Here is a 24,449-nt window from a genome sequence, read left to right as displayed (position 1 = left end):
ATTTCTCAGTACTCTGAGCGGTTCACACATCTCAATTCCTTCATCCTCTGAAAACCGACATTTTGCAATAGGAGTCAAGGAGCACCTTCAAGAGCGAGAAGGAAATAACCACAGCACAGGGGAGATGCTGTTGAGGCAACAATGAGGCCCCTGGTGCTGGTGGTACCAGGTAGGAAATATCAGCCCCAATTATATGATTCTCCCTGTGATCCTCACCTGTGAAATGGGTATGTTAAAAATACCCGACTTCACAGAGCAGCTGCAGGAGACAGTAACTCAGGGAGGAAATGAACAGCATAAATGCTAGTCACAGACACTGGCATCTAAGCATGCAGTGCTTTCTGCAGATCAAGGCAGGGGAGGGGTGGATGGATTTTTGGGAATATAAAATAATGATGGGAAAATTTAAAAAAATTTTTTTTTAAATTTCAAGAGGAATAACTGAGACCCAGAGAGAGAAAGCAGACAGAATTCTAGGGTAATTTAAGGGCAGACAGAGGCAAGGAATTCAGGTCTCTTAGCATCCACCCCCGGCTCCCACCTTGGCCTTTGGATGAGGGTGACACATGGCTGGAGATAAGTCAGAAGCCTCAGGATTTGCATTTTGAGGCCTGGTTAATTCCACTGCCTCCTTTTCACAAATGACACTCATCAGCACTCCCTTTCTGGAACTTTCTAACATCTGGGAGAAATCGCTCTGGGCAGTTCTCTTGGCCAGGAAGCTGCGTGTGTCATGTACCAGCCATCGGCAGCCCCGCCTGCAGGCCTGCTGTGGGTGACAGTGTGATGCAAAGAAGAGGTCCTGGGCTTTGTTCCACCGCTGCCTGCTGGGCGACCCCGGGGAAGGCCACTCTCCCCCATTCTCTTCATCTATAAAATGGGGATAGCAATCTGTCCCACCCACCCCCCAAGGGATTGAGGACACATGTGAAGTCCTGAGCTTACGGAAGTGGGGGGCACGGAACCCACCTCGCTCACCTCTTTGACCCTGTGCAGCAGGGGCTGGAGCCAGTCCCTGTTCACCTCACAGTGGCTGTCGAGAAAAGTCAGGGTGGTGCCCTGGGCAACATCGGCACCCCGGATCCGGGACCGCACCAGACCTGCAGGAGGGACAATCGGCCGAGTGGGCGCCAGCGTCGCTCCATTGTCTGGGACCACACAGAACACGCGCCCAAACGCATCCCACCCCCACCCCCACCCCGGCCCCGCCCAGCAGCACAGACCCACCTTGCCGCTCGTTATTGCGTAAGCATTTCACCTTGGGTAGCTTGAGGAGCTGTCTGCAGTCCTCGGCTGCAAAGACAAGAGGTCACGTGGATTGAGCGCCTGGGGGTGGAGGTGTGCGGCAGCCCTGCCTGCCGTCCCCGCCCCCAACCACGGTGCCCTGCCTTGAAGCCAGGGTGTTTGTGGGCTTTGGATGGGGCTGACTGACCACAGTTAGCAAAATACAACGTGGCCGCAAGGGGGCCACTTTGGAGCAGGTCAGTCACACAGTGGCGCCTGCGTACTTGCTGGAACACTGCCAGATGGGAAATCTTGGCATGGTCACCTGGGGACATTTCTGCTTTTTTATAGATCATTCAAAGCATGATCAGAGTCCTATTCACTTACATGGGGCCTGATAAAAAGCCACTGGGAGGCCGGAGAATGGATGAGACAAATTTTGGAGTTTCCTTTCAGTTCATCGACTCAATACAGGAGACCCTATTTGTTAGGGGATCCATCCGGTGTATCCCGTCACCCAGAGCTCGTTCAGCTCTCCACCATGCAGGGAAATGTGCTGGGATAGGCAAGAGACCCATCCTAGGCATTCACCCTGGGTCGCCCTGGCATGCCTGCCTGCCCCAGCACTCCTTGGCTCTGAGCTCCACATCATAAGTTTCGATTTTGCTTCACTGGTTGGCCAACCTCAGCCTCTCTGCTTGGGTCTGGACTCTACAGAGTGACCACAAAGACTTAGAGGAGCTTCCTCGGAGCCAGGCGCTGTTCTAAGCACTTCAAATACGTTAACACGTTCATCCTTATGTAAGCCATATATATCATCGTTATCCCCATTTTACAGGCAAGGAAACTGATGCGCATAGAGGTCAATAACTTGCCCAAGGCACACAGCTAGTAAGTGAGTCAGTGACAGGTCTCGGATTTGAAGCCAGGCAGTTGGCTCCAGAGGCCATGCTCTAACCACTAAGCTATTCTGCTTCTAAGGGAATCCAACAGCATTCCCGTCTCCAGCCTCAGTGCCAGCTACCTCCCAGCAGGATGAGTGTCTCCCCAGCTCCAACCCCTTTCTCACTAGGGAAGGGAGATCAGATCACTGAGTTTCAGAACTCAAGTCCGATCTGATTACCCTGGATCTGGTGCACAACCCACTTGTGCATGACTTCCAAGGTTCTGAGGCTGTGTCAGAGGTGTGGGTTTCCAGCCTTCCTACAGCAGACCCCAGTGTGGTAGTGGCTCCGACGCCCAGCTTCAGGCATCAGGGCTGGTGGGGAGAGATTCCACTCTTCTGGGACTCGGAGCTATCCCCAGCGGCCATCACCTGCTTCCCCTGCTTTGTCACTGGGAAGAAGCGGTCCTGCATGCATGTGGCTGACTGCCTGCAGCAGTACTGGGGCTGGGATGACAGCTCTCGGAAGAGGAGCCAGCAATATCCGTACTTGAAGTGTAACAGTGCTTCTGCGATGATCGTACCTGATCGTCCAACTGAACACACCGGTGTCTGAAACCTCCCTTGTGCTTTTCTCGGGGAAAGTGGACTTGGACTGTGAATTTGGGTGGGACCCAGGTTCTTGGACAGGAGGACTAGGGGATGGTAATGACCAGTGGTTGGAAGGTTGGAAGGCAGCTGCTCACTGTGTCATGGCCAAGTGATGGGACGTCCCCAAAACTGAACCCCCTCCCCATGAGTCCTGCCGTGGGAATGAAAGGAAGAGGGTAGGTGGCCTCAGCTCAGGCTGATGGATTATCAGAGTATATGAATGAGGAATCTCTAGTCATGGGCCCTGCTTCAGGGCTTGGGGTCTCTTTGAAGGTATGGGGTCTCTTCAAGTCCAAGAACGTAGGTTGGGGGCAGTGACACACATGCATACACACACCAAACCCATCAATAATCTACTGAATTGATCTGGTTAGATCCTCAAAGACTCATGGCAGAGAACCCAAGACATTGTTTCTCAAATGTAAGGTTTATGTACTCCTTGAGCCCCGCCTGGACACTCAATGTCTTCCAACCTACTATAAACCCAGGCTTCTTCCACCCCCAGGGAAGCAGTGGGCTCACCTCTGCTGGTTACACAGGGGCTGGGAACAGACATTTGTGTCCACAGCACAGGAGAGCGATGGTACTTACGGTCACTGCTGAAGTCATCGACTAATATGATTTCCTTGAGGAGATTCATAGGGGTGCGGTTTAATATGCTGTGAGATTGAAAGAGGAAAGATGGTTATGACTTCCAGCGGCAAATACATGTATCAACCTGAGCTTTATTTTTTATTTTTTTTGCGGTACGTGGGCCTCTCACCGTTGTGGCCTCTCCCGTTGCGGAGCACAGGCTCCGGACGCGCAGGCTCAGCGGCCATGGCTCACGGGCCCAGCCGCTCCGTGGCATGTGGGATCCTCCCAGACCGGGGCACAAACCCGTGTCCCCTGCATCGGCAGGCGGACTCTCAACCACGGCGCCACCAGGGAAGCCCTCAACCTGAGCTTTAAATAGACACCAGTGCATTTGAAGAATAAAACTCAGAACAACCGAAAAACTTTGTCCAGTCACACTGCTCACTGTGAGCCACTGGGACACAACTCTGCTGTGTCTTAGTGAATGTCACACCACCCACATAGCACCCAGAGATCCAGTGCCACCCTCAACGACCCTCCCTCTCCCCGAAATCCTGCATCACACCAGTGACCAAGATGTGCTGGTTTTCCTTGAAAAGTATCACTCAGATCACCTTCACCTCTTATACCTCCAACCTGATCCAACCTCTTCTGCCTGTTTTGTTTCAGTAGCCCGACCTGTCAGGCCATCCTCCCGTGACCTCCAGAGTGGGCTTTCTGAAGCATAGATCTGATCTCCGATCGTGTGACTTTCCTCACTAATGCAAGTGCATAGGTTGACAAAAGGCTCCCCACAATCTACACCCCAAACCCTCAGCACGCTCTTCACGGCTTTTCCCGACCTGGAGCCAGCCCTCTTTCCAGCCTCCTCGTGCCCAGTGCCTTTATCTGGAGACATCCTGCTGGTTACAACCAAGGGCCGTTCTCCTACCGCTGCCACAGCGTGAGATGCCCCTCCTGTGCCACAAGGATCCATTCAAATGTCACTTCCTCCCTAGCGCCTTTCCAAGCCACTTAGTGAGAAGGAACTGCTTCCTCCTCTGGGGTCCCTCAGCTGTTTGTATCCGAAGCTTCCTGCGGCTCTCAGGCCAGCCTGACTCCAAGGGCTGGTTTTGTTGGCCCATCAAAATGGCCACCTCCCCGGCGGCAGGGGCCTTGTCAAGCTACTGTCTGTACTGCCAGAGTCCAGCTGTGCCTTGGCCCATGACCATTCACTCCATTTAGTGCACACCTACTATGTGCTGGGCGCTGGGTGTATGATGAGGATCAAAGGAGATGTGAGCTCTGTGAGAAGCTTGTGGTCCAGGAGCTACTTACTACAGGCTGTGTAACCTTGGGCAGGTTACTTTACTGCTCTGTGCAGTAAAGTATTCCCATCTGTATAACAGGGATAATAATAGCACCTATCACTCACAGGGCTGTTGGGAGAATTATAGGAGAATGTTTCTAAAATATTTAGCACAGTGTCTGCTGGTAACAGTGATAAAAAGTGTAGCAATTATTACTGTTCTGTGCATCAGTGGTGACTTTTGAATTGACTTCATTTCCTCTCCTGTGCTGTGGATCTGTACCCACAGGGCAAGGTTAGGTTTCTGGGTTCATTCTGGGTTTCAGGCCTGAGATGGCTGGATCCTGCTTCTCCTGAACATGCCAAACTGCACAGTTCCTCAGAAACATTCCCGGGCCACACCACCCACCGTGGGGCACCCAGCGCCCTGCGTGTATCGAGGACGGGGTTCAGATGGGCGCTGGCGGAGGCGTGTGTGCACCGGAGCCCTGTTTCTGGTGAGCTGTCCTTTCTAAGCAGGATGCAGAGACTTTCCAGGAGAACTGCGCCTGGAGCTACCTTTATTCATGAAACCGTAGTTCTCACCATGGCAACTAGTGTGAGGGGGAGAGAGGAACCCCAACCCCAAGCCCTGAGCCCGCTGTTGGGAGGTGGGGACAGGGCAGGCAGGAGGTGGTGGGAGGGAACCCTCGCCACGATCATCCGAAAGGAAACACACCAAACCCAACAACCAGCCCTCTAATCAGAGTGGGATGGGGAGAGCGAGGCTGAGAGAGAGGGAAAAGTTGCTGGAAGAATACCCTCTAATGAGGTTTGATTACGGCTGTAGCTTCTGCACGCGATCTCCCCAAATCCCTGCCGGCTCTTTGAAATTCAAGAGTTGTCTTCTGTGAACATCAAAAGGTAAATCGCGTGCAGCTCTGTGCTGGTTGAACTGAGAGATGATTAGCGAATGAAAAATGTCCAGTGTTTAAAAAAGGAAAAAAAAAAGAATGAAATCGTCAGCGGTAAGTGCTAATTACACCATTTCCTAGTGACACCTGGCTGGTTTTTGCTCCTCTAAACAGAGCAATTGGAGTGATGGTAGGGGCACCGAAAAAGTGACTCGGGGCTGGGAGGGCCTGAGATGGGCAGGTGGTCTGGGTGCCTGGGGTGGCTGGAGAAGGAGACAGGTCAAGTCCAGCCCAGGGGACCTGGCTCGGCCCAGATGGTCCCCCTGGGTCCTCTCTTCTGCACACCCCACCTTCATCCCCTGGACCCTGGTGGCTTCCATCTCCCTCCTTTGGTCTCACCAGTTCTCCGCCAGGACAGCTCATCAGTCCCTCTACAGCCAAGCCGGCCCTCCCTTTCCTCCAGGGCCCGGCTTTTTCCTTGCTTCACCCCCACTGCACTGTTCTGAGCCCTTTCTTTTCACAGCCTAGCAGGGGAGTGAGTGCTCGCCTCATGGGCGCATCGGGGGTCACACTCGTCCTGGGAATTATCCTGAGTCTCCTATCCACAGCTCGCTCTCTGCCACAGGGCGGCTGCCAGCAGCGTCTACACCTTCTGCCCGCCGCGCCCTAACCATGGGGCCCCCCGGAACCCCCTGAGAGATGGCAGGTACAGCAGCGTGGGAGGCCAGGCAGCCTCTACCATCCACTACTATGCGATCCTGAGCAAGACACCGGGAAGGTCCCAGCCTTCATTTCCATCTGTAATTACAGCTTCCTTGCAAAGGCAGGTGATGTTACTACTTGACCTACTCCACAGGCTATTGTGTGTGTGAAATGAGGAAATGTATTTGAAATTGCTTTGAGAACTGCACGGGGCTATAGGCAGGCAGCGTTTATCAGACGTTCCACAACTACCAGTTGAATGAAGACCTGGGGCCCGTTGACAGTTGAGTTTAGTCGTTCTGGAGTCAGACCGACTTGGGTTCGAGTGCTGTGTCTGCGGATCTGCCATTCACTAACCGGAGAGCTTCAGGAAGTACTGAACTGTCAGCACACTGCCTCAGCCACAGAAAAGGAGCTTAGCACCCTGCCTGGTGCCCAGCAGCTGCTCCCGGAATCTGAGGACTGACAATGATGGCGATACCGGTTCTCAACGCGTGATCCCAGAACCAGCAGCATCAGTATCACCTGGGGACCTGTTAGAAATGCAAAACCTTGGGCCCCACTCTAGACCTACTGAGCTGGAATACGTGGGGATGGGGCCCAAGAAACCACGTTTTAACGAGCCCTCCAGGGGATTCTGATGTCTGCTCAAGCTTGAGAGCCACAGCATCAGAACCCTGCTGCCTACCCAGGCTCACTGTGCCGGGCACTGTTCCAAGGCCTTCACCTACCTGAATTCATTCACTCCTCTCCACAATCAGGTGAGGCAGTTATTACCAGTATTCCTTGTTTGGCAGAAAAGGAAACTGAGGCAGAGAGGTGAAGGAGGTGCCCAAGGTCACACAGCTGGTAAGGGCAGAGTGGGCAAATCTGGCCCCAGGGTCCAATCTCTTAACCACCTGAATCTGAGAGACTTCTCCTCTAAATCTAGGCTATTACCAAAAGCCACAGCAAGGAGATTCAAGCTACAAACTGGCCAGTCAGCATGGTCCGGAGCCCCCCTGGGAGGCAGGGGGCCGGAGGGCGCTCCAGAAGAAGGGGGCGGCCCTGGGTCTCACATGTGCACGGGGTCTCGTGGCAACACCAGTCAAGATAAACCATTCTTCAGGGCTTTTCTCAGTCCTTAAGTGAGAAAAGTCCCCGAACTCATCAAGGCTGTGACTCTCTCTCTCTCCCCCCATCACCCACTACGTCATGCCTCTGCCTGGCTCTGAGCGCCCCCATGTGTGCCTTCCCCCACCCCCCATCCCCGGCTAATGCAGGAGCTTGGGCAGGGATGGGCAGAGGGACCAAGGCCTGGCCAGGCGCTGCATGGCAGGGACGAGAGGGCAACTCGGTCCTTCCCAGTTCCTCGAGCATCCTTCCCTTGCCAGAGCCTGGCAGCAAAGCCATGAGAATTCTAGAAAGTTAAAGATAAAAAGACGCCTTAGAAAAGATCCTTTCATCAACAAAAGTGAGATAGGAAGTGCTCTTCATTCAATTCTCTCTCAGTGGCTAGCGATTTATTTGTGCAACAGGATAGGGAGTAAAAGGGAGGTACGGATTCCCAAGGCAAAGGACACCTGGCCACGGAATTTCCTAGAAGTAATCTTTTTGCCTCCACCCCTAAAATTCACTTCCGCCCTGCCTGCTAATGATGTTAATGCCCGTCTGGTCATACCTGGCTCTTGGGCCCTAATTCTGATGTTTTCATGCAACACACTTGGGTCTGAGCCAGGGGCCTGGCTCACACTGAAGTTCCTGAGAGGCAGGAAAGAGGTCCTGAGCTCTCTCAGCAAAGCGCCCAGCAGAATTGGGGGTATAGTCTGGTACTTCACGGCGCCTTCTGAAGAGCATGGTGTTGATGGGCCCCAAGCCCCCTGCAGAGTGCAGGGCACCAGGGCCTCGGGGGAAGCCCTCCGTCAGGCTGGCAGACAGAGGCGCTGGGGCTGCACCCCTACTGCTCCCCACTTCCACCCAGGAAGTCAGAAACCCGAATCCTGGCTCCTGTGCTTCCCAGCTCTGTGGACTTGGCCTCCGTTCCCTACGTGCACCTGGACTTCACAAGGTTCGATGGGGCTCCAACTGAAGTGAAAGATAAAATGTGTTCTGTGGGGCTTCCCTGGTGGTGCAGTGGTTGAGAGTCCGCCTGCCGATGCAGGGGACACGGGTTCGTGCCCCGGTCCTGGAAGATCCCACATGCCGCGGAGCGGCTAGGCCCGTGAGCCACGGCCCCTGAGCCTGCACGTCCGGAGCCTGTGCTCCGCAACGGGAGAGGCCACAACAGTGAGAGGCCCGCGTACCGCAAAAAAAAAAAAATGTGTTCTGTGGACCATAAAGCTCAGCATACGTTTAACATGTTAGTATTATTATCATAAAGTACCATCATTACTGTTATAAAGAGACGGAGAAGCAGCAGGAAGAGAACGAGAAATAAGTCTTAGAGCTGAGAGGGGTGAGTCTGAGGGCAGCAGCTGAAGTGCCCCTGAGAACATAAACGTAGTGTAAGGAAAGCATGGGGGACCTGGGGTCCCCACATTATAATGGCCCCCAAATGTCCCAGGGTAATGTCTTCTTGTGGGAAATGTGACAGAACTTGAAACATGAAAGACCTTTCTATCACCATCTTTCCAGATGTGGCTAATGACCTATCCAAGGTCACAAGGCAAGGAAGTGGTAGGGTGGGGACTTGACCCAGGTCTTCAGACTCCAAGTGTGGTGCCTTTTCAGGTACCCCAGAGCCTCTTTTCTTTTCAGAGCTCACTAGCTGTGCAGACACAGGGATGGCTGCTCTATGCCAGCACATTCTCAGTCCTTTACCTGAATTAACCAAAGCAGCTCTATGCCGTAGGACTAATTATTATGCCACAGGAAGGTGAGGTAAGACGTGAATAAGATACAGGCCTTACCCGTCAGGAGTTCATTGAGGATCACATCTGGGAAAAATGCATTAAGTGCTAGAGTAGAGATGTGCAGAGAAGCAGCCCAGAAGAAGGCCCTGATGGGGTGTGTGTGTGTGTGTGTGTGTGTACGTGCGTGCGTGAGCATGTGTTGAGGGGGATGGAGGTGCGTGGCATCAGAAGACTCCCCCAAGGAGGAGAAGAGGTCAGCCTGGAAGGCAAGGAGTCTCTCTTGGATGCTTTTGGCAGACCCCAGTTCTAATCCCAGACTGATGCTGGGGGTGGAGGATGTACTCAGCCTCAGAGCCCCAGCTTCCTCATCATCTGTGAAAATGAGAACTCATGTTCTAGAGGCAGTCTACGCAGTGGTTAAGGGCAAGTGCTCTGGGACCAAGTCCTCTATGACTTCCAGTGACCTTCTATAAGTAACCCGATGCCTCAGGCCTCTATCTTTCCTCCTGTATAATGGGATAATAGCTGCCCTCATAGGAGCGTGAGGAGTGACTACTAGCGGATACATGTGGAGTGTCCTGAACGGTGCCTGGCAGGTACTTAGAAACACTTGAACTGGTCCCCCTCCCCACGCGGGCAGACATGCCCTCGCCAAGTGCCAGCCTGGAAGGCTGACACACGGGAAAGCTCTTACCTGCGGATGGTTCTGAGCAGGGTGGAGCGGGCCTCGTTGTGGAAGGTGATGATGATGCTGGTGGGAGGGAGGTCCGTGCAGTACCCCAGCAGGGTGCATCTGGGGAAGGCAAGGCAGCGGGACAAGAAGACCTTTAGAGACAAAGCAGATCTCAAGGGCTGGAACCAAGGGCATCACTGGCGTGGACAGATGCCTGGTGTCTGGTGGGGGCCCCCTCCAGCTGCACAGCACTGTGTAAGACCCCAGGGCCTCACCTGGCCCTACGGGGGAGCCCAGGAAGCTCCGAGAATGATTAGAGCTGAATCTCCCACCACCTCGGGGAAACTTGGGCTTGGAGTCGAGTTAAGTTGACGTACAGAACATAAATGTGGGATTTGCCGCGTGCCTGGGTTACAGCACGTAGTTCCTGGTAGCCACATAAGCCCACCCCCGAGCCTTGGGCTCTGCTGCCCAGTCTGTGTCCCTCCCAGCCTGCCAAGGCCTCACTGTGTTCTGGGCCAGCAGCTCCAGCCCACCACACCATGCTGACCCCTGACTTCCGGCCACACACACCGAAATCTGGCATTTTTAAAGAGGCAGAGCCCTAAAACCCAGCGTTCGTAGGAAAACCCCATCTTGAAAAAACATTCACTTCCCCATGTCCAGGATCATTTTGTATGACAATTACATGTGGGGTAATACCAAGTTAATATCTCACTGCAAGTGAAAATTGTAGCCCGCAGCCCGAAAATTACTATAATAATGGAAATAAACCCACCAAGTGAGGTGGGGGCCACCAGGGGCGATCCTGGGTAAACGCTGCCTCCTGATTCTCGCTGTTCCAGGGGTATCAAACGAGGAAGTAAATAACAGATGTTTGGTGAGTCAAACATTTCCTCTCCTCATTTTCTAGTTTCTTCCTAGGCTTGGGGCTTTCTTGGGGCTTTTAACTTGGGATCCAGAGACCCAAGGATGGACTTCAAGGGGGCTGTGAGCCCTCTGACATTGTTTGCAAACTTGTATACACAAATGTGTTTCTATTCTCTTCCCTGGGAAGATGGTTCATAGCTTTCAGTAGATTCTCAAAGAGGTCTGTGGCCTGAAACACTTAAGAACCTCAATCCTAGGCCCATGGGCATGACGTCCGCTTGGCCTCCCTAATAATTCTGAACACTTTTTCCTACAAGAGCAAACCCTACATAAGAGGACTTACACAGACAAGGCGGGGCTGTTGAGCTCAGGCCCTGAGCACAGACTGGGATGGGTCAGCCACAAGGAGCCAAGAATTGGGAAAGGAAGGCCCCAGGGGAAGAGACAGTGGAAAGGCTGGTCATGACCTTCAGACCTGCCTGTGCTCCCCCCACAGAGACAACTTCTCACCACATCACGTCAGCTCCACCTACTAATTAATCCCCACCCCCTGAACCCACCTCTCCTTTCTAGTCCCCATGGGCCCAGCTCAGAGTCTTGCTCCTCTGGGGGATTCCTGCAGCAGTCTCCTGACCAGTCATCTTGCCTCCACCCTCTGCCCCTGCCAGTCATGTCCAGTCTACCACAAAGCTCTGCCCAGGTGTTCCTCTGGCCTGAAGCCTTCAGTGGCTCCTGATATAGAAAGTCCAAACTCCCTATCACAGCCTTCAAGACCTTCCACAATTGCAACTTCATATGCTGCCATAACTTTCTGCCACTGCTCTCACTATTACCTCTGCATGGAGCAGTGTCCTTTCTCTTTTCTCCACCTGTTGAACTCCTACTCATCCTTCAAGACCCAGAGCAAATATCTCTTGTCTGCAAAGGCGTTCCATACTCCCCCAGATAGGTAATGACCTGTGCTTTGTGCTCCCATAATTTTGTACATATCTCTCTCCTGGCACTTCTCAAGATGGACTATCTCCCCCATTTGACTATGAGCTCCTCTAGGGAAGGACCCTTGTCTATCTCCATGTCCCCAGAACAAGAGATAAGTATATCAGATGCCCTTTCATGGAGAAAGAGAGAAAGAAATTCAGGAAATGCATTCCTAGGTCAGCTGATGACTTAGCCTTTTATGCTTTTAAAAGGGGAGGTATATAGTTCTGTCCCTCACTGAATCAGGGCTAGCTTATAGGACTAATAGAAAATGATGGAACTGACAGTGTGTGACTTCTAAGGCTAAATCATAAAAGCACCGAAGACTCTGCCTTGGCCACTTGGAGGGAAGCCAGCTGCCATGCTGTGAGGACACTCAAGCAGCCTTGTGGAGTGATGCTGACGTGTGTTGGAACTGAGGTCTCCTGCCCACAGCCGGCACCAACTTGCCAGACACAGGAACGAGCTCCCCTGGAAGTGAGTCCACCAGCTCTAGTCAAGCCTTCAGATGATGGCAGCTCTAGCAGCTCCAAGCCTGAACCGCCCAGCCAAGATGCTCTGAATTCCTACCTCACAGAGACCATAAGGACAATCAATGATTCCTGTTGTTTTAAGCCACTAAAGTTTGGGGGTGATTTGTTGTTCATTAAATAACCATTGTAAAAGAGGAGGAAAATGCCTTGAAATGGCCCCTAGTGAGAAGAGGCCTTGGACTTGCCTACCTTTGGATTCAGACCTGAGTCTAAGCTGGGAGCAGTGGGGAGGGAGGAGGGCAGGGGGCTGGCAGAGGTGGACTTGGGGCGGGGGGGGGGGTCCCTCGACTGGTGTGCTGCAGGGTCCATGGTGGGCAAGGAGGGGCTGGGAGGGACCCAGGCAGAGGGGCAGGCGGCAGTGAGCACTGTCAGCACCAAGAGGAAGGAGGGGGATGTCAGCGAGTGGAAGGATAATCATCTGTCTCCTTATAGGAAGGTGATAAAGCAGAGGGCTTAGCAGAACCTCCCTGTCTCCATCAGAGACGGGGAGAGGACAGACGAGCACGATGACTGAGAAGGCCGTGCTGCCAGGGCTGCGCTGGAGACGGCGTCCCATTCCACACCCCGGGCGGTGATGGGATCCCAAATCCCAGCTTTTATGAGGTAAGCTATTCGGGGGCACGTTGGTGCAGGAGGTAGTGGGAGTTACCCGCTTAGAGAGCTTTTGGGGACGGGGCTCCTTTTCCTGCCTTGGAGGCATCCAGCTGGGAGGCAGGTGTATAGTCGCACAGCGACGCAGCAGCATGCATGTGGCGCTGGGAGAGCAGAGGGAAGCGGACCTCTGCCCGGGGATGGGGCAGGGGTGGGGTGAATGTGAAGAAGGCTTCATGGAGGAGGAGGTGCTGGACCTCACAGGGTGAGATAGGGATAGATGGACACAAACAGGGTACAGCATCCCCGTCACAGCATGGTTCTGGACCTGCAGGCCGGATGCCCAGTGAGGCAGTTGGCAGAATACTGGCCCAGGGGTCTGGATACCACTGACCAGCTGCGAGACGGTGGCTAAACCAGCCACCTCTGCAGGCTGCTGTCTGCTCATCTGTGAAACAGAGCTTGGGCCCAAGGCTCTCCTGCGAAAGGTTCCCAGAGCATCAGTAACCAGAAGCTTTGATCGTAGCTGACGTGCAATAAGCATGGTTGATTTGAACGAAAGGCTGTGAAGGCCGTTCTGCAGCTGAGGCTCAACTGTGTGGCTGGACATCCACATTTACTTTTCTAAGACTCAGTATCTTCACCTGGAAAGTGGAGACAACAACTTTTAACTTGCAGATTTTTCCCCCTAAATTATTAATATGTTAGGTAATGATAGATGCTTGACAAATAGTGACTATCATTACTATTATTATTATTATTCTTTTTGCGGTACGCAGGCCTCTCACCGCTGTGGCCTCTCCCATTGCGGAGCACAGGCTCCGGACGCGCAGGCTCAGCGGCCATGGCTCACGGGCCCAGCCGCTCTGTGGCATGTGGGATCCTCCCGGACCGAGGCACGAACCCGTGTCCCTTGCATTGGCAGGCGGACTTTCAACCACTGCGCCACCAGGGAAGCCCTATCATTATTTTTAACATGACGTTTAAATCTGCAGACTCCTCCTCCCGCTGGGTGGAGCCAGCTCTTGCACAGGCTGGAAAGACGTCCTTAGTGAGTGGTTCTGCCCTGTCTGACAGCGGGTAAGGGGCACTGGGAGGCAAGAGGCGGTAAAGAGAGCAAAGAGAACATCAGTGTTAGAGAAAGGAACCTGGGCTGTGACGTCAGTGTGAATCCTGGATCTGCTGAAAACTGGCTGTGTGCCCCTGGGCACGTCCTTTAACTTCTCTGAGCCTCAGTGTCGTCACCTGTAAACTGAGGACAAATACCTCCCTTTCAGGCTTGTTTGTGGAGATTGCAGAGAATACAGGCAAAACACGTGGTGTTTCATAGCTGCTGAGTAAATGGTGGTGAGTAATATTATTGCATTGTGGTAAATATTAGTGTAATAATAATACTGCCTCCAGGCAATGTTCAGTGCTTTTGGACAAGAACTACAAACTCAGAGTCCAGCCAAGGAAGGAAGGGGCTTGGAGAGGACCCAGTCCAACCTCCTAAAGTGGGCGGAACTCAGCCCAACAGGCGTCCATTGGCACCTGGGCTGCTTTGCTCCCGGGCCTCAGCCCCCTCCAGCCTCCTGCTCCTGCAGGATAAAGGACAGGGGCTCTTCCTCGAGGCTGGGCAGAAATCCCATAAGCGCCTCCTGTGTGCACAGGCCCAAGGGAGGGCAGGCCAGCAGGAGGCGGTGCATCACAGCTCTGAGGAACGGGCATCCCAGCTCCCGGCTCCCGGCTCCCAGCTCCCAGCACTCAGCACTGTCTTCCTCCTGCCTCTACTCTCAGCTCATGCTGCCTGGACTCATCCTCCGTCTCCTCGGACCCTCACAGCAGCCTCTGAGAACCTCTACTCCACAGATGAGAGCAACTGTGGCTCAGGATCTCACTCAAGCTCACATACCTGGTGAGCGGCCGAGATGAGCTGCGTCCAGGTTCCGTGACTTCTAATGTGGTAGTTGTCCCTAGCATCCACTGTGAACTCAACCTGGTTAAGGCACAGGAGCCCGAGGGGACAGGGCCCACCTCCCCAAGCCCTGCGCATGAGCCACCTGCCCTTCAAGACCCAGGGGGGCTGCAGTCCCACTTGGACGCGAGCCCTGGGCACTGGCAGCAACAAGGCCAAGGGGCCAGGAAAAATCCTTAAAACAGGCCACTGTGGGGACTCAGAATGTGCGTGGGCTTCCTGTGAGAGGATCTAAAAGATTCATCAAACGGCAAGATCTATCAGGGGCACCAGGGAAATGGAGAAAGCTGCCAACACTGAGATCTGGCGCCGGCAGATGGACGAGAAACATGTTTATAATTTATTAAAGATTCAGGGGTTTTACTGGAGAGAAGAGCTAGCGAGCAGGAAAGATGGGTGTGAGGGTGCAACCAGGAGGAAGGGCGGGACCACCGCTGCGTGCAGAGACAGATGCCAGCCCTGGGCTGCTGTCCTGATCGCCACAGCAGCTCCTGCATAACGCGCGCTCCTCTGAGCTGATTCTCCACCTGTAGTTTCCTTTTTGACTTTTCATTTTTTAAAGAAAGATTCAACTGACTTAATTTCTCCAAGTTCAGGTGGGTCTCACAGTGCTTCCTAACCATCCATTTCCTGAGCGTTCAGTGTCATTTACTGGCTGAGGACGCTTCCAGAGAGGTGTTCTGAGATGCTAACGCCTGGCACGGGGTCAGAGCTTCCTCTTCCATCTCTTTCCATCTCTCCACCAGCCAATCGCTGCTCTGCTGCCTAGCCCGCCTCATCCCTGCACCTGAACAGGTGCCAAGCGGGGATTTAGAAACACCCCAAGTGAGGATGGCTGTCAGTTATCACAGAGCTGCAATGCTGTGCACATGCCTTTTATTTTATTGCACAAGCTCATTAAACTGGCAGCAGCCCGTAAACAGAGTGTTATGATGATCACCAGCCCCATTTTAGCACTGGGCAGCAGGGAGAAAAGATGAGGTCATAAATCAGAAACATTTGGGGGATTCCCTGGTGGCTCAGTGGTTGAGAGTCCGCCTGCCGATGCAGGGGACACGGGTTCGTGCCCCGGTCCGGGAAGATCCCACATGCCGCGGAGCGGCTGGGCCCATGAGCCATGGCCGCTGAGCCTGCGCGTCTGGGGCCTGTGCTCCGCAACGGGAGAGGACACAACAGTGAGAGGCCCGTGTACCGCAAAAAAAAAAAATTAGAAACATTTGGGATTTTATTCTCGAGTGTGAAAACAGGAGGGAGTGATGGAGAGGCAGACCCAGTAACTTTGCAGCAGAGAGTACAGCATAATAATTATTATCACTAAAATGTCCAGAACTGACAATGGCTCTGTGTCTAGGAGGCAAACTCTTGAAGCGGGGGTCTGGCACCCCAGAGGGGAGGCTGAGGGCAGTTAGAGAAAGGGGAAAGGTCACACAAATATGCAGCATGACACAGTGGAAACCAGGCCTGGGGTGGGACACACTGGGCCAACCCTTTGCCACTTGGGAGCTGGGCAGTGACTTCCTGGATGAAATTATCTACCTCAGGGTAGGTTTTTTTTTTTTTTTAACATCGTTATTGGAGTATAATTGCTTTACAATGGTGTGTTAGTTTCCGCTTTATAACAAAGTGAATCAGTTACACACATACACATGTTCCCATATCTCTTCCCTCTTGCGTCTCCCTCCCTCCCACCCTCCCTATCCCACCCCTCTAGGTGGTCACAAAGCACCGAGCTGATCTCCCTGTGCTATGCGGCTGCTTCCCACGAGCTATCTATTTTACGTTTGGTAGTGTATATACGTCCATGCCACTCTCTCACTTTGTCACAGCTTACCCTTCCCCCTCTCCATATCCTCAAGTCCATTCTCTAGTAAGTCTGTGTCTTTATTCCCATCTTGCCCCTAGGTTCTTCATGACCGTTTTTTTTTTCTTAGATTCCATATATATGTATTAGCATATGGTATTTGTTTTTCTCTTTCTGATTTACTTCACTCTATGACAGACTCTAGGTCCACCCACCTCACTACAAATAACTCAATTTCGTTTCTTTTTATGGCTGAGTAATATGCCATTGTATATATGTGCCACATCTTCTTTATCCATTCATCTGTCGATGGATACTTAGGTTGCTTCCATGTCCTGGCTATTGTAAATAGAGCTGCAGTGAACATTGTGGTACATGACTCTTATTGAATTATGGTTTTCTCAGGGTATATGCCCAGTAGTGGGATTGCTGGGTCGTATGGTAATTCTATTTTTAGTTTTTTAAGGAACCTCCATGCTGTTCTCCATAGTGGCTGTATCAATTTACATTCCCACCAACAGTGCAAGAGGGTTCCCTTTTCTCCACACCCTCTCCAGCATTTATTGTTTTTAAACGACTACTTAGTGACCCCTGCTGCCAGGCGCTGTCCTGAGCACCTCGCATATTTAAGGTTCACAGATAGCCCTGTGGGAGGGTGCACTGTTTAATGGATTCACTCAGGAGGAGACTGAGGCGCAGGGAGGCTAAGTAACTCACTGCAGCTAGTGAGCCCAGGCCTGCTGCATATCCTTGTCACCAAGCCACCACCTCTCCTTGCCAGCACCATTCCAGGCATCAGGGTATCCCTAGCTGCCGTCTGTCCCCGAGGTGTATTATGGGCCCTGCACACCATGTGGACCTCTGGGCTCACGCTCGATCACCATCCCCAAGGAGCAGCTTCTACCGAGCTCTAGAACCCAGCAGGGAGGGACAGGCTGCCTGCCGTTCCGGGGTAGTGACAGCAAGACTGGGACACTGCTGGCTGAGCCGCCACAGGAACATCCTAACAGGGGCTCCCACTTACGCCCAGATGGAGCCTGAAAGGGTGGGCACAGGGTGATTTCAACGAGGCCCTGGGAGGCACGTGAACCGGTTTTTAAGCAGAAAGCTACAGTTTGTCCCTCCGATTCCTGCAGGTCCAGAGCTCGCTCCAGAGGCCAGACCAGACAGAAAACGAAGGGGTTATCTTCTCCACGTGTGCCATTTGCCTGAACTCTACAGCTGCAAAGGCCAAGGGAAACAGGCATAAGCTGTGAAGCGGGGGTACGTAGGGCTAGTTTCCTGGGAGAACACTGTCCCCAAGGCAGTGACCACCTGGATTCCCTGCAGGTGGGTGGCACAGCCTTTCCTTGGTCCCCGTTTCCGTCTCTGTCCCCCTGTGTCCTCCACTATAGCCCAGAAGAGGTCCCAGGGAGACCACATCTCCTCCCCATTTTCCTGCCACCAACACCCCCCACCAAAGCTGACGTGTGTGAGGAAGAAAGGACGAGAGGGGAAAAGCTCTTGGCCCAGTGACCTTTCCAGAGCATCAGCTCCCTCAGGACAGGGACCAAGAATACCTAATACATTTCCCAGCTCAGTTCTGTGCAAGGAAGCCTGCTCTCAGCTATGCGGAAAAGGAAGATGACCGAAAACTATAAAACGCCAAATCTATAATTGACCTCTAGGTTCAAACTTGACTCTTTAGAGGAGAAAAACACGAGCAGTATAAAAAGTATGACAGCTGTAAAACCAGAAATTCCTTTTAATCTCATTTCATGGGCGACACTATACACTGTAAGGCATGAAATTTTTAGTTCGTGTCAACTTCACTGGGATTTCACATGCAGATTAATTGGTTCATCCACATAAACATATACTGCTCCTACTTCTTGCCTCAAGTCACCCTCACTTAGCGTTATGGAAATCCCGCGTCTCATAAAAGACACTTAAGATAACAGTGAGATCTGCTATTCCATGACACGGCCACATTTTGAATTGCTGAGCATGTTACTTTTTTTTTAAAGATTGTTTTTTGATGTGGACCATTTTTTTTAATGTCTTTATTGAATTTGTTACACTACTGCTTCTGTTTTATGTTTTGGTTTTTTGGCCGCAAGGCACGTGGGATCTTAGCTCCCCGACCAGGGATCAAACCCGCACCCCCTGCACTGGAAGGTGAAGTCTTAACCACTGGACTGTCAGGGAAGTTCCTGCTGAGCATGTTATTAAATTCTAGTATCCTGGGAAGGGGATAAGGGGGCCAGGGCAGGCAACTGAACTGCTTAGGAACTTGGTTGAGCTCCTGGTGGGCAGATGAAGGCCCCCAGCACTCACCTCCTTGTGTAATCTCTTAGCCTTGAATGTGGACTAAACCTCGTGTCTTGCTTCTAAGGAACAGACTACAGCTAAAGTGATGGGATGTCACTTTTGTGATTAGGTCACAAAAGACAGTGACTTCCATCTTTTTCGCTTGTATGTTTTGCTGAAGCAAGCTGCCATGAATGGGGAGCCCCACATGGCAAAGCACTGAAAGCAGCCTCTGGTCCATAGCCTGTGAGGGACCGAATCCTGCCAACAACCATGTCAGTGAACTTGGAAGAGAGTCCCCCCTGAGACGTGCCCTGAGATGCCTGCAACCCCAGCTGACACCTTGAACACTGCCTGTGAGAGACCCTGAAGGAAAGGACCCATCTTGGCTATGCCTGAATTCCTGACCCACAGAAACTGTGAGATGATAAACATTATTTTAAGCCACTAAGTTTCATGGTAATTTGTTATGCAGCAACAGACAATGAATACAGGTACCCTTAGCTCCTGAAAACCCGAGTCCACCAGGATTTCTCACTGCCCTGGGGTCAAAGGTAAATTCTCTTGGGTACTTGGTGGAAGAGCTATGCAAAGGCATCACGATTCTCCCAGCGCAGAGCTCCAGAGCTCCCACTTCATTCATGCTCTGTTGGCATCAAGATGTTGCTAGGTACAGGATTCCTATGGCCACAACGTACAGAGGGAAGTTCTTCAGGGGTACCTTTGGGGTTTGTTCCAGTCTTTAAAGATTCAGCTCCCTTAGGGCTTCTTAATATGAATCAAACACATAGAAAATTGTTGAGAGACTCTCTTCTCACTTCTCCCGTGGACGGTGCATAACTAGTACCCTTCCACACGCACAGAGGAGAAGTTAATTCATCTCATATAATGGATGTCATAGGGCTTTAAGGCTTGATTCACTTGAAGAAGTCCAGTAAAGAAAGGCTGACCTAGACGGTAACACAGACATCCCTCCACTCCATGAACACGAGGCCATTTGGCACAGCCCTTGGTCTCAGGCTGGGCCTATTTAGGCCAACAAATGCATTCCCTGTACCAACCATCACCATGCTCTTGGTTGAATCTATCTGTCAGGCCAGCTCGGGGTCTGCAGTTCACTTCTTGCTCCTCGGAGAACCCTCTGGATTTCTTAGCCACCTACTTCCAGTAGCATCACATTTCTAAGACAACCTACATCTTGACAATTCTAGGGCACTTCCACCATCATTATTAATTGCAGGCTCCGCAAGCTCATCTTCCTGGCGATGTACCAATGCCCCAAGGGTTCTTTGCTGACATGCTGCAAAGCTAACTGGAGAGCGGTACACTAGGATGTAAGGGGCCATGTTGTCTGGAGGCCGCCAAAGGCTCAGTCTCTGCCGCTCTTTCGCGGCCCAGAGTAGCTGGGAGATCTTTCCCTCTCTGGCTCCATACAAACTCCTGGGCTGCTGCAATAATGGACTGGAATGGACCACAGAGCTCCTCTGGTTAGTCAGTCCCTACATTGTGAGCTGCTGGACTGCATCTCCAGAAGCCTACGCACGCTCTGAATAAAGTCTACAAGAGTCAAGTAAGTTTGGCACATGAGAAATACTGGAAAACTACTAGATTAACTTTTTGGTGATCCACCCATGCACACTAACATGTTAAAGGTTCTGAGACTTGCACTAGCATCCTGTTTACCAAGCTTTGACCTCAAACCCTGCCCTAAAATCCTTCACGTATCATGGGAACTCACATATTCACAGGATATATATATTGTATCAAGCCTACCACTTAACATCCTACCAAAAACCGAATTTTGTAACACACAGGTTTTAAAAGCATTGCTTCCAGCTCCCTCCTTTTTTAAAGATGTGCAAAATGAGGCCCAGAACAGTGAGCAATTGGACCTGCCACGTTCACCCTCTTGGCAGTGGCCAAGCTAAGATCTCCTAGCTCTTGGCTATTGAACTTGCTACTTCCTTAAAGCACTCAGGCTTGGGGGGCCCTGTCAGATGGTTTAGACAAGCCCCAGGCCCCAGTCCACATGGGGGTACTGGCCACCTCTGCTTTCCAGTGCCCTTTTACCCCCTCAAAATATTCCCACCAAGGTCCCTATTACTTCTCTATGTTGCTAAATCTAATGGAAAATTTTCAGTCTTTTCCTTGCTTGTCATCTCTGTAGTAGTTAATATTGAGGGTCATACATCTCATTAAATGTTTGGATCTTTGCCCTTGGCTTTGGTAGAATCACCCTAGCATGGTTCTCCTCTTCTTAGGCTGTTTCTTGGTTTTCCTTTTCTTTCCCTCCTCTGAAATTCTGGTGCTCCCTTCGAAAATTCTCTCCTAAGCCATTCTCTCCTCAATCTTCCTTCCCTCTAGATTATTTTACTTGTTTCCAAGCCTTCAATTTCCCATCTGTTTGCTGACGATCCCAACCCTAACCCTAATCTGATGAGCATCTTCTCTTGGATGTCCCCACGAGATGACCTCTTCAGCCACCCTCTGCCTCTCATACCTCGCCCAAGCCTGCCGACCCTTCCGTGTTCCCCAGCTCACCATCCACCATGTGCCCAAACCCAAGAGGTATTCTCGAATCCTGCCTCTCTGTCCCTGACACCAGCCTCCCTAAACCTAGTCCTATCAATCCTTCTTACGTATCTCTCAATCTGGCTGTTTCTCTCTATTCCCATCATGTCTTTGCTGGATTATTGCAGCCGCTTCCTAGCTGGCTTTATCCCCTTCCAATCTCTCCTGCATGCTGCAGCTAGAATGATCATTCCAAACTGCAAATTTTTAACATGTTTCAACACTGCCCAACTGCTCACAAAATAAAGTTGAACCCCCTAATCACCGCTTACCATCCTCGGTGACCCGGCTTCACCTGTGACTCCTCTCTTCACATCCTCCAACTTCCAGCCACGTTCTGCCTCACCTGCTCTTTCCCCTCTGGACCTCAGCAGGCGCTGCCCTCCCTCCCACGTGTCTGAAAGGCATTCTCCTCTCTTCCAAGGCCTGGCTATTTTTTCCTCTTCTAATCCTGGCTTGGAAGGTACTTCCCCTCGGAAGCATTTCTTGATCTCCAAGTCTTTTCTACTGCACTCCCCTAGGACCCTGCACTCACCCCATCACTGTGGTTTATTACCAAGCATTGGGAACTCTCCATCTCTTCTGCTGACTCTTAGCTGCAATGAAGGCCAGGACTTATTCGTAGTTATAACCTCAGTCCCTGGCACAGCGACTAAACATAGTATAGGTACGATAAACATCTGAATAATGAGTGGATGAGTGAATGGGAGAGGAAGCAGGTGAGGCTTCCATGGGGGCAAAGCCAGAGGAGAAAACGTCCCTTGCCAAGTGACAGGTAGCACCAGCGCATGGAAGCTGCGGAGCTGTAAGCTGAGTGGCGTGCCGAGGTCAGTCACACAGAGGAGTCCAAACAAGTCACCCAAACTGAGAATGGTACCATGTGGGGAGAATGGGGAGCCTTGGGCTCAGGCTGTCCTGGGAGAACTTCTGGGACAGTCATCTGGTGCCTGTGGACAGGTCTGATGCATTCTCTGTTGCACTGAAAACTCAGCTATGTTTAAAAAGCTGGGATGTTCCCCTTGTTCACTGAAGTCCCAGCGATGAACAATGCTTCCTCACGTGGGAGGGGAGAGACTGAATCCTAGCTGATAGGACTGCCAGACTATGACTCAGATGCCCTTTTCTCCCAGACCTGTGCTGTCCCATATGGTAGCCACGAACCACCTGTGGCTACTGAGCATGTGCGATGTATCAGAATAGAGATATGCTGTGAGTGTGAAATACACACAAGATTTCAGACTGATAAAAAACGCAAGCTACCTCATCAGTAATTTTTTTACCTTATTTTATGTCAAAATGATAATTTTGGGTATATTGGGTTAAATAATACGTATTACTAAAACTGATTTCACTTAGAAAAATTTAATTTTTAGGGACTTCCCTGGAGATCCAGTAGTTAAGACTTCGCCTTCCAATGCAGGGGGTATGGGTTCGATCCCTGGTTGGGGAGCTAGTATCCCACATGCCTCGTGGTCAAAAAACCATAAAAACAGAAGCAATATTGTAACAAATTCAATAAAGACTTTAAAAAATGGTCCACATAAAAAAAAGTCTTTAAAAAAATTTTACTTTTTAAAATGTGACTATTAGAAAAATTTAAATTACATACATGGCTTACATCTATTTCTATTAGACATCATTGTCCTAGGTCATTACTAAACCTAGCTTATATATAATCTAATTTAAAATTTCAACATTAGTGTCAGACAATAGTTTCTAGATATTGGGTTCTTTCATATGAGTAAAATAAAATTTTTTAAAAATTTAGAGAAGATTACGAGGTTTGCAACATTTTCTTTTGCAGCAAAATTATATTTTAAAACTCTCATCATCTAGCATCATTGTTATTTCATAAAAGAAAGGGTGTTTAAACAATCAAAAAGGCCACAACCTCAGAATCATTAAAAGCGTTATAAATCGTAAAATTAAACTTTAAGAAAATCGCCCTCAGCATCTCCCCTTTTCCCCAACTCCACAGATCAGATCTGCACTAATTCACCAAATGGCATCTGAAAGTACAGTTCAAGGGTTTGTCCCACTAAATTATGATGCACCTATGTCCACCCTCCACAGATAGCACAGATACTAAACGCAGAAGACAAGACATCTCCACGCTTTGCTCTGGAAGCAGCAGCTCCAGCTCTGTTCTTGGTGCTGCTGATGCTATGAGGTGGTATGATTTTTCCAGTCTCTAGCCCCAGTGTATCTCCTCACGCACTTCTGTTGTCCAAGCTGTCACATGCAATCTGGGCTCGGAACGCATAACTAACCTGGCGAATGCAGACGCCTCTGGCCACATTTAGACCTCCTAGAAATGACCATGGCTCCGTTCTGTACCACTGTGTTTTTCCAGACAACTCAGCCCCTTTGAAGTGAGTGGAACACTGAGGTTTGGTGGAAACCACAGGGAAGTAGCAGCGCCTTTTCTCCAGAAAGATCAGCTGCTCTCAGGAAGCTGCAAAGAGGCTTCTCTTGGGATGCTGCCAGGACCTGGGTTAGTTGGTACCAAGCACTACCCTGATGGCAGCTGTGTGCCCGTGTGTGTGCCCGTGTGTGTGCATGTGTGTGTGCAGGGGAGAATGTTCTCAAAAGGCAAATGCAGAGTCTAGCCAGGACCAGGAAGTGTGGAGGTGGGCCAAGGCTTATTTTTGAAATGTTTCCTGAAAAAGATTCCTCAGCGTCTGAGACTAGGGCTCCTCCAAGTCTTATTTTAGTCCTGCTTGAATCACATTACACAATAGTAATAATAGATAACATTTATTGAACCCTAGGTCTCAGGTATTCTTCCAAGAGCTATAAATCTGCACAATCATTCCCTGAGGTAGGTGCGCTGACACCTCCTCGCTCGTCGTGGAGACGACCGTGAGGTCACAGTCACTTAGCAGCAGGGTCTCGATGTCACACCAGACGGTCTGGTTCCCAACTCAGCTCTCACACTCCACTAGAATGACCCTTGATGGTCAGCCAACACACTCGTTTGCAAAACTCTGTTTCATGTTGACCTTTCTCTCTGTTTTTGCTCTTGAAGTCTGCACGCTGGAAGGTTCTGGAAAGATGGAAAATCACAAGTCTGGGTGTCCCTCGCCTGCTAAGGAAGGATGTCTCCCCTTGATCTTCCCTGAACTGGGTCCTGATACT

General features: G+C 51.2%; 1 protein-coding gene across 1 annotated transcript in view; it reads right to left on the bottom strand.

Annotated features, from left to right (window-relative positions):
* GALNT14 (polypeptide N-acetylgalactosaminyltransferase 14) overlaps positions 1–24,449 on the bottom strand; it is a 224,251-nt gene that overhangs the window by 50,345 nt on the left and 149,457 nt on the right. Inside the window, exons 3-6 of the mRNA XM_060168701.1 lie at positions 9,743–9,841; positions 3,350–3,417; positions 1,228–1,293; positions 979–1,100 (exon numbers count right to left, since the gene is read on the bottom strand). Of these exons, the coding sequence (XP_060024684.1) occupies positions 979–1,100; positions 1,228–1,293; positions 3,350–3,417; positions 9,743–9,841 (355 nt within the window). The remainder of the gene's footprint in view (positions 1–978; positions 1,101–1,227; positions 1,294–3,349; positions 3,418–9,742; positions 9,842–24,449) is intronic.

Source organism: Lagenorhynchus albirostris, chromosome 13, assembly GCF_949774975.1.
Source record: "Lagenorhynchus albirostris chromosome 13, mLagAlb1.1, whole genome shotgun sequence".
NCBI classification, from domain to species: domain Eukaryota; kingdom Metazoa; phylum Chordata; class Mammalia; order Artiodactyla; family Delphinidae; genus Lagenorhynchus; species Lagenorhynchus albirostris.
This window is presented reverse-complemented; position numbering and strand designations above follow the sequence as displayed.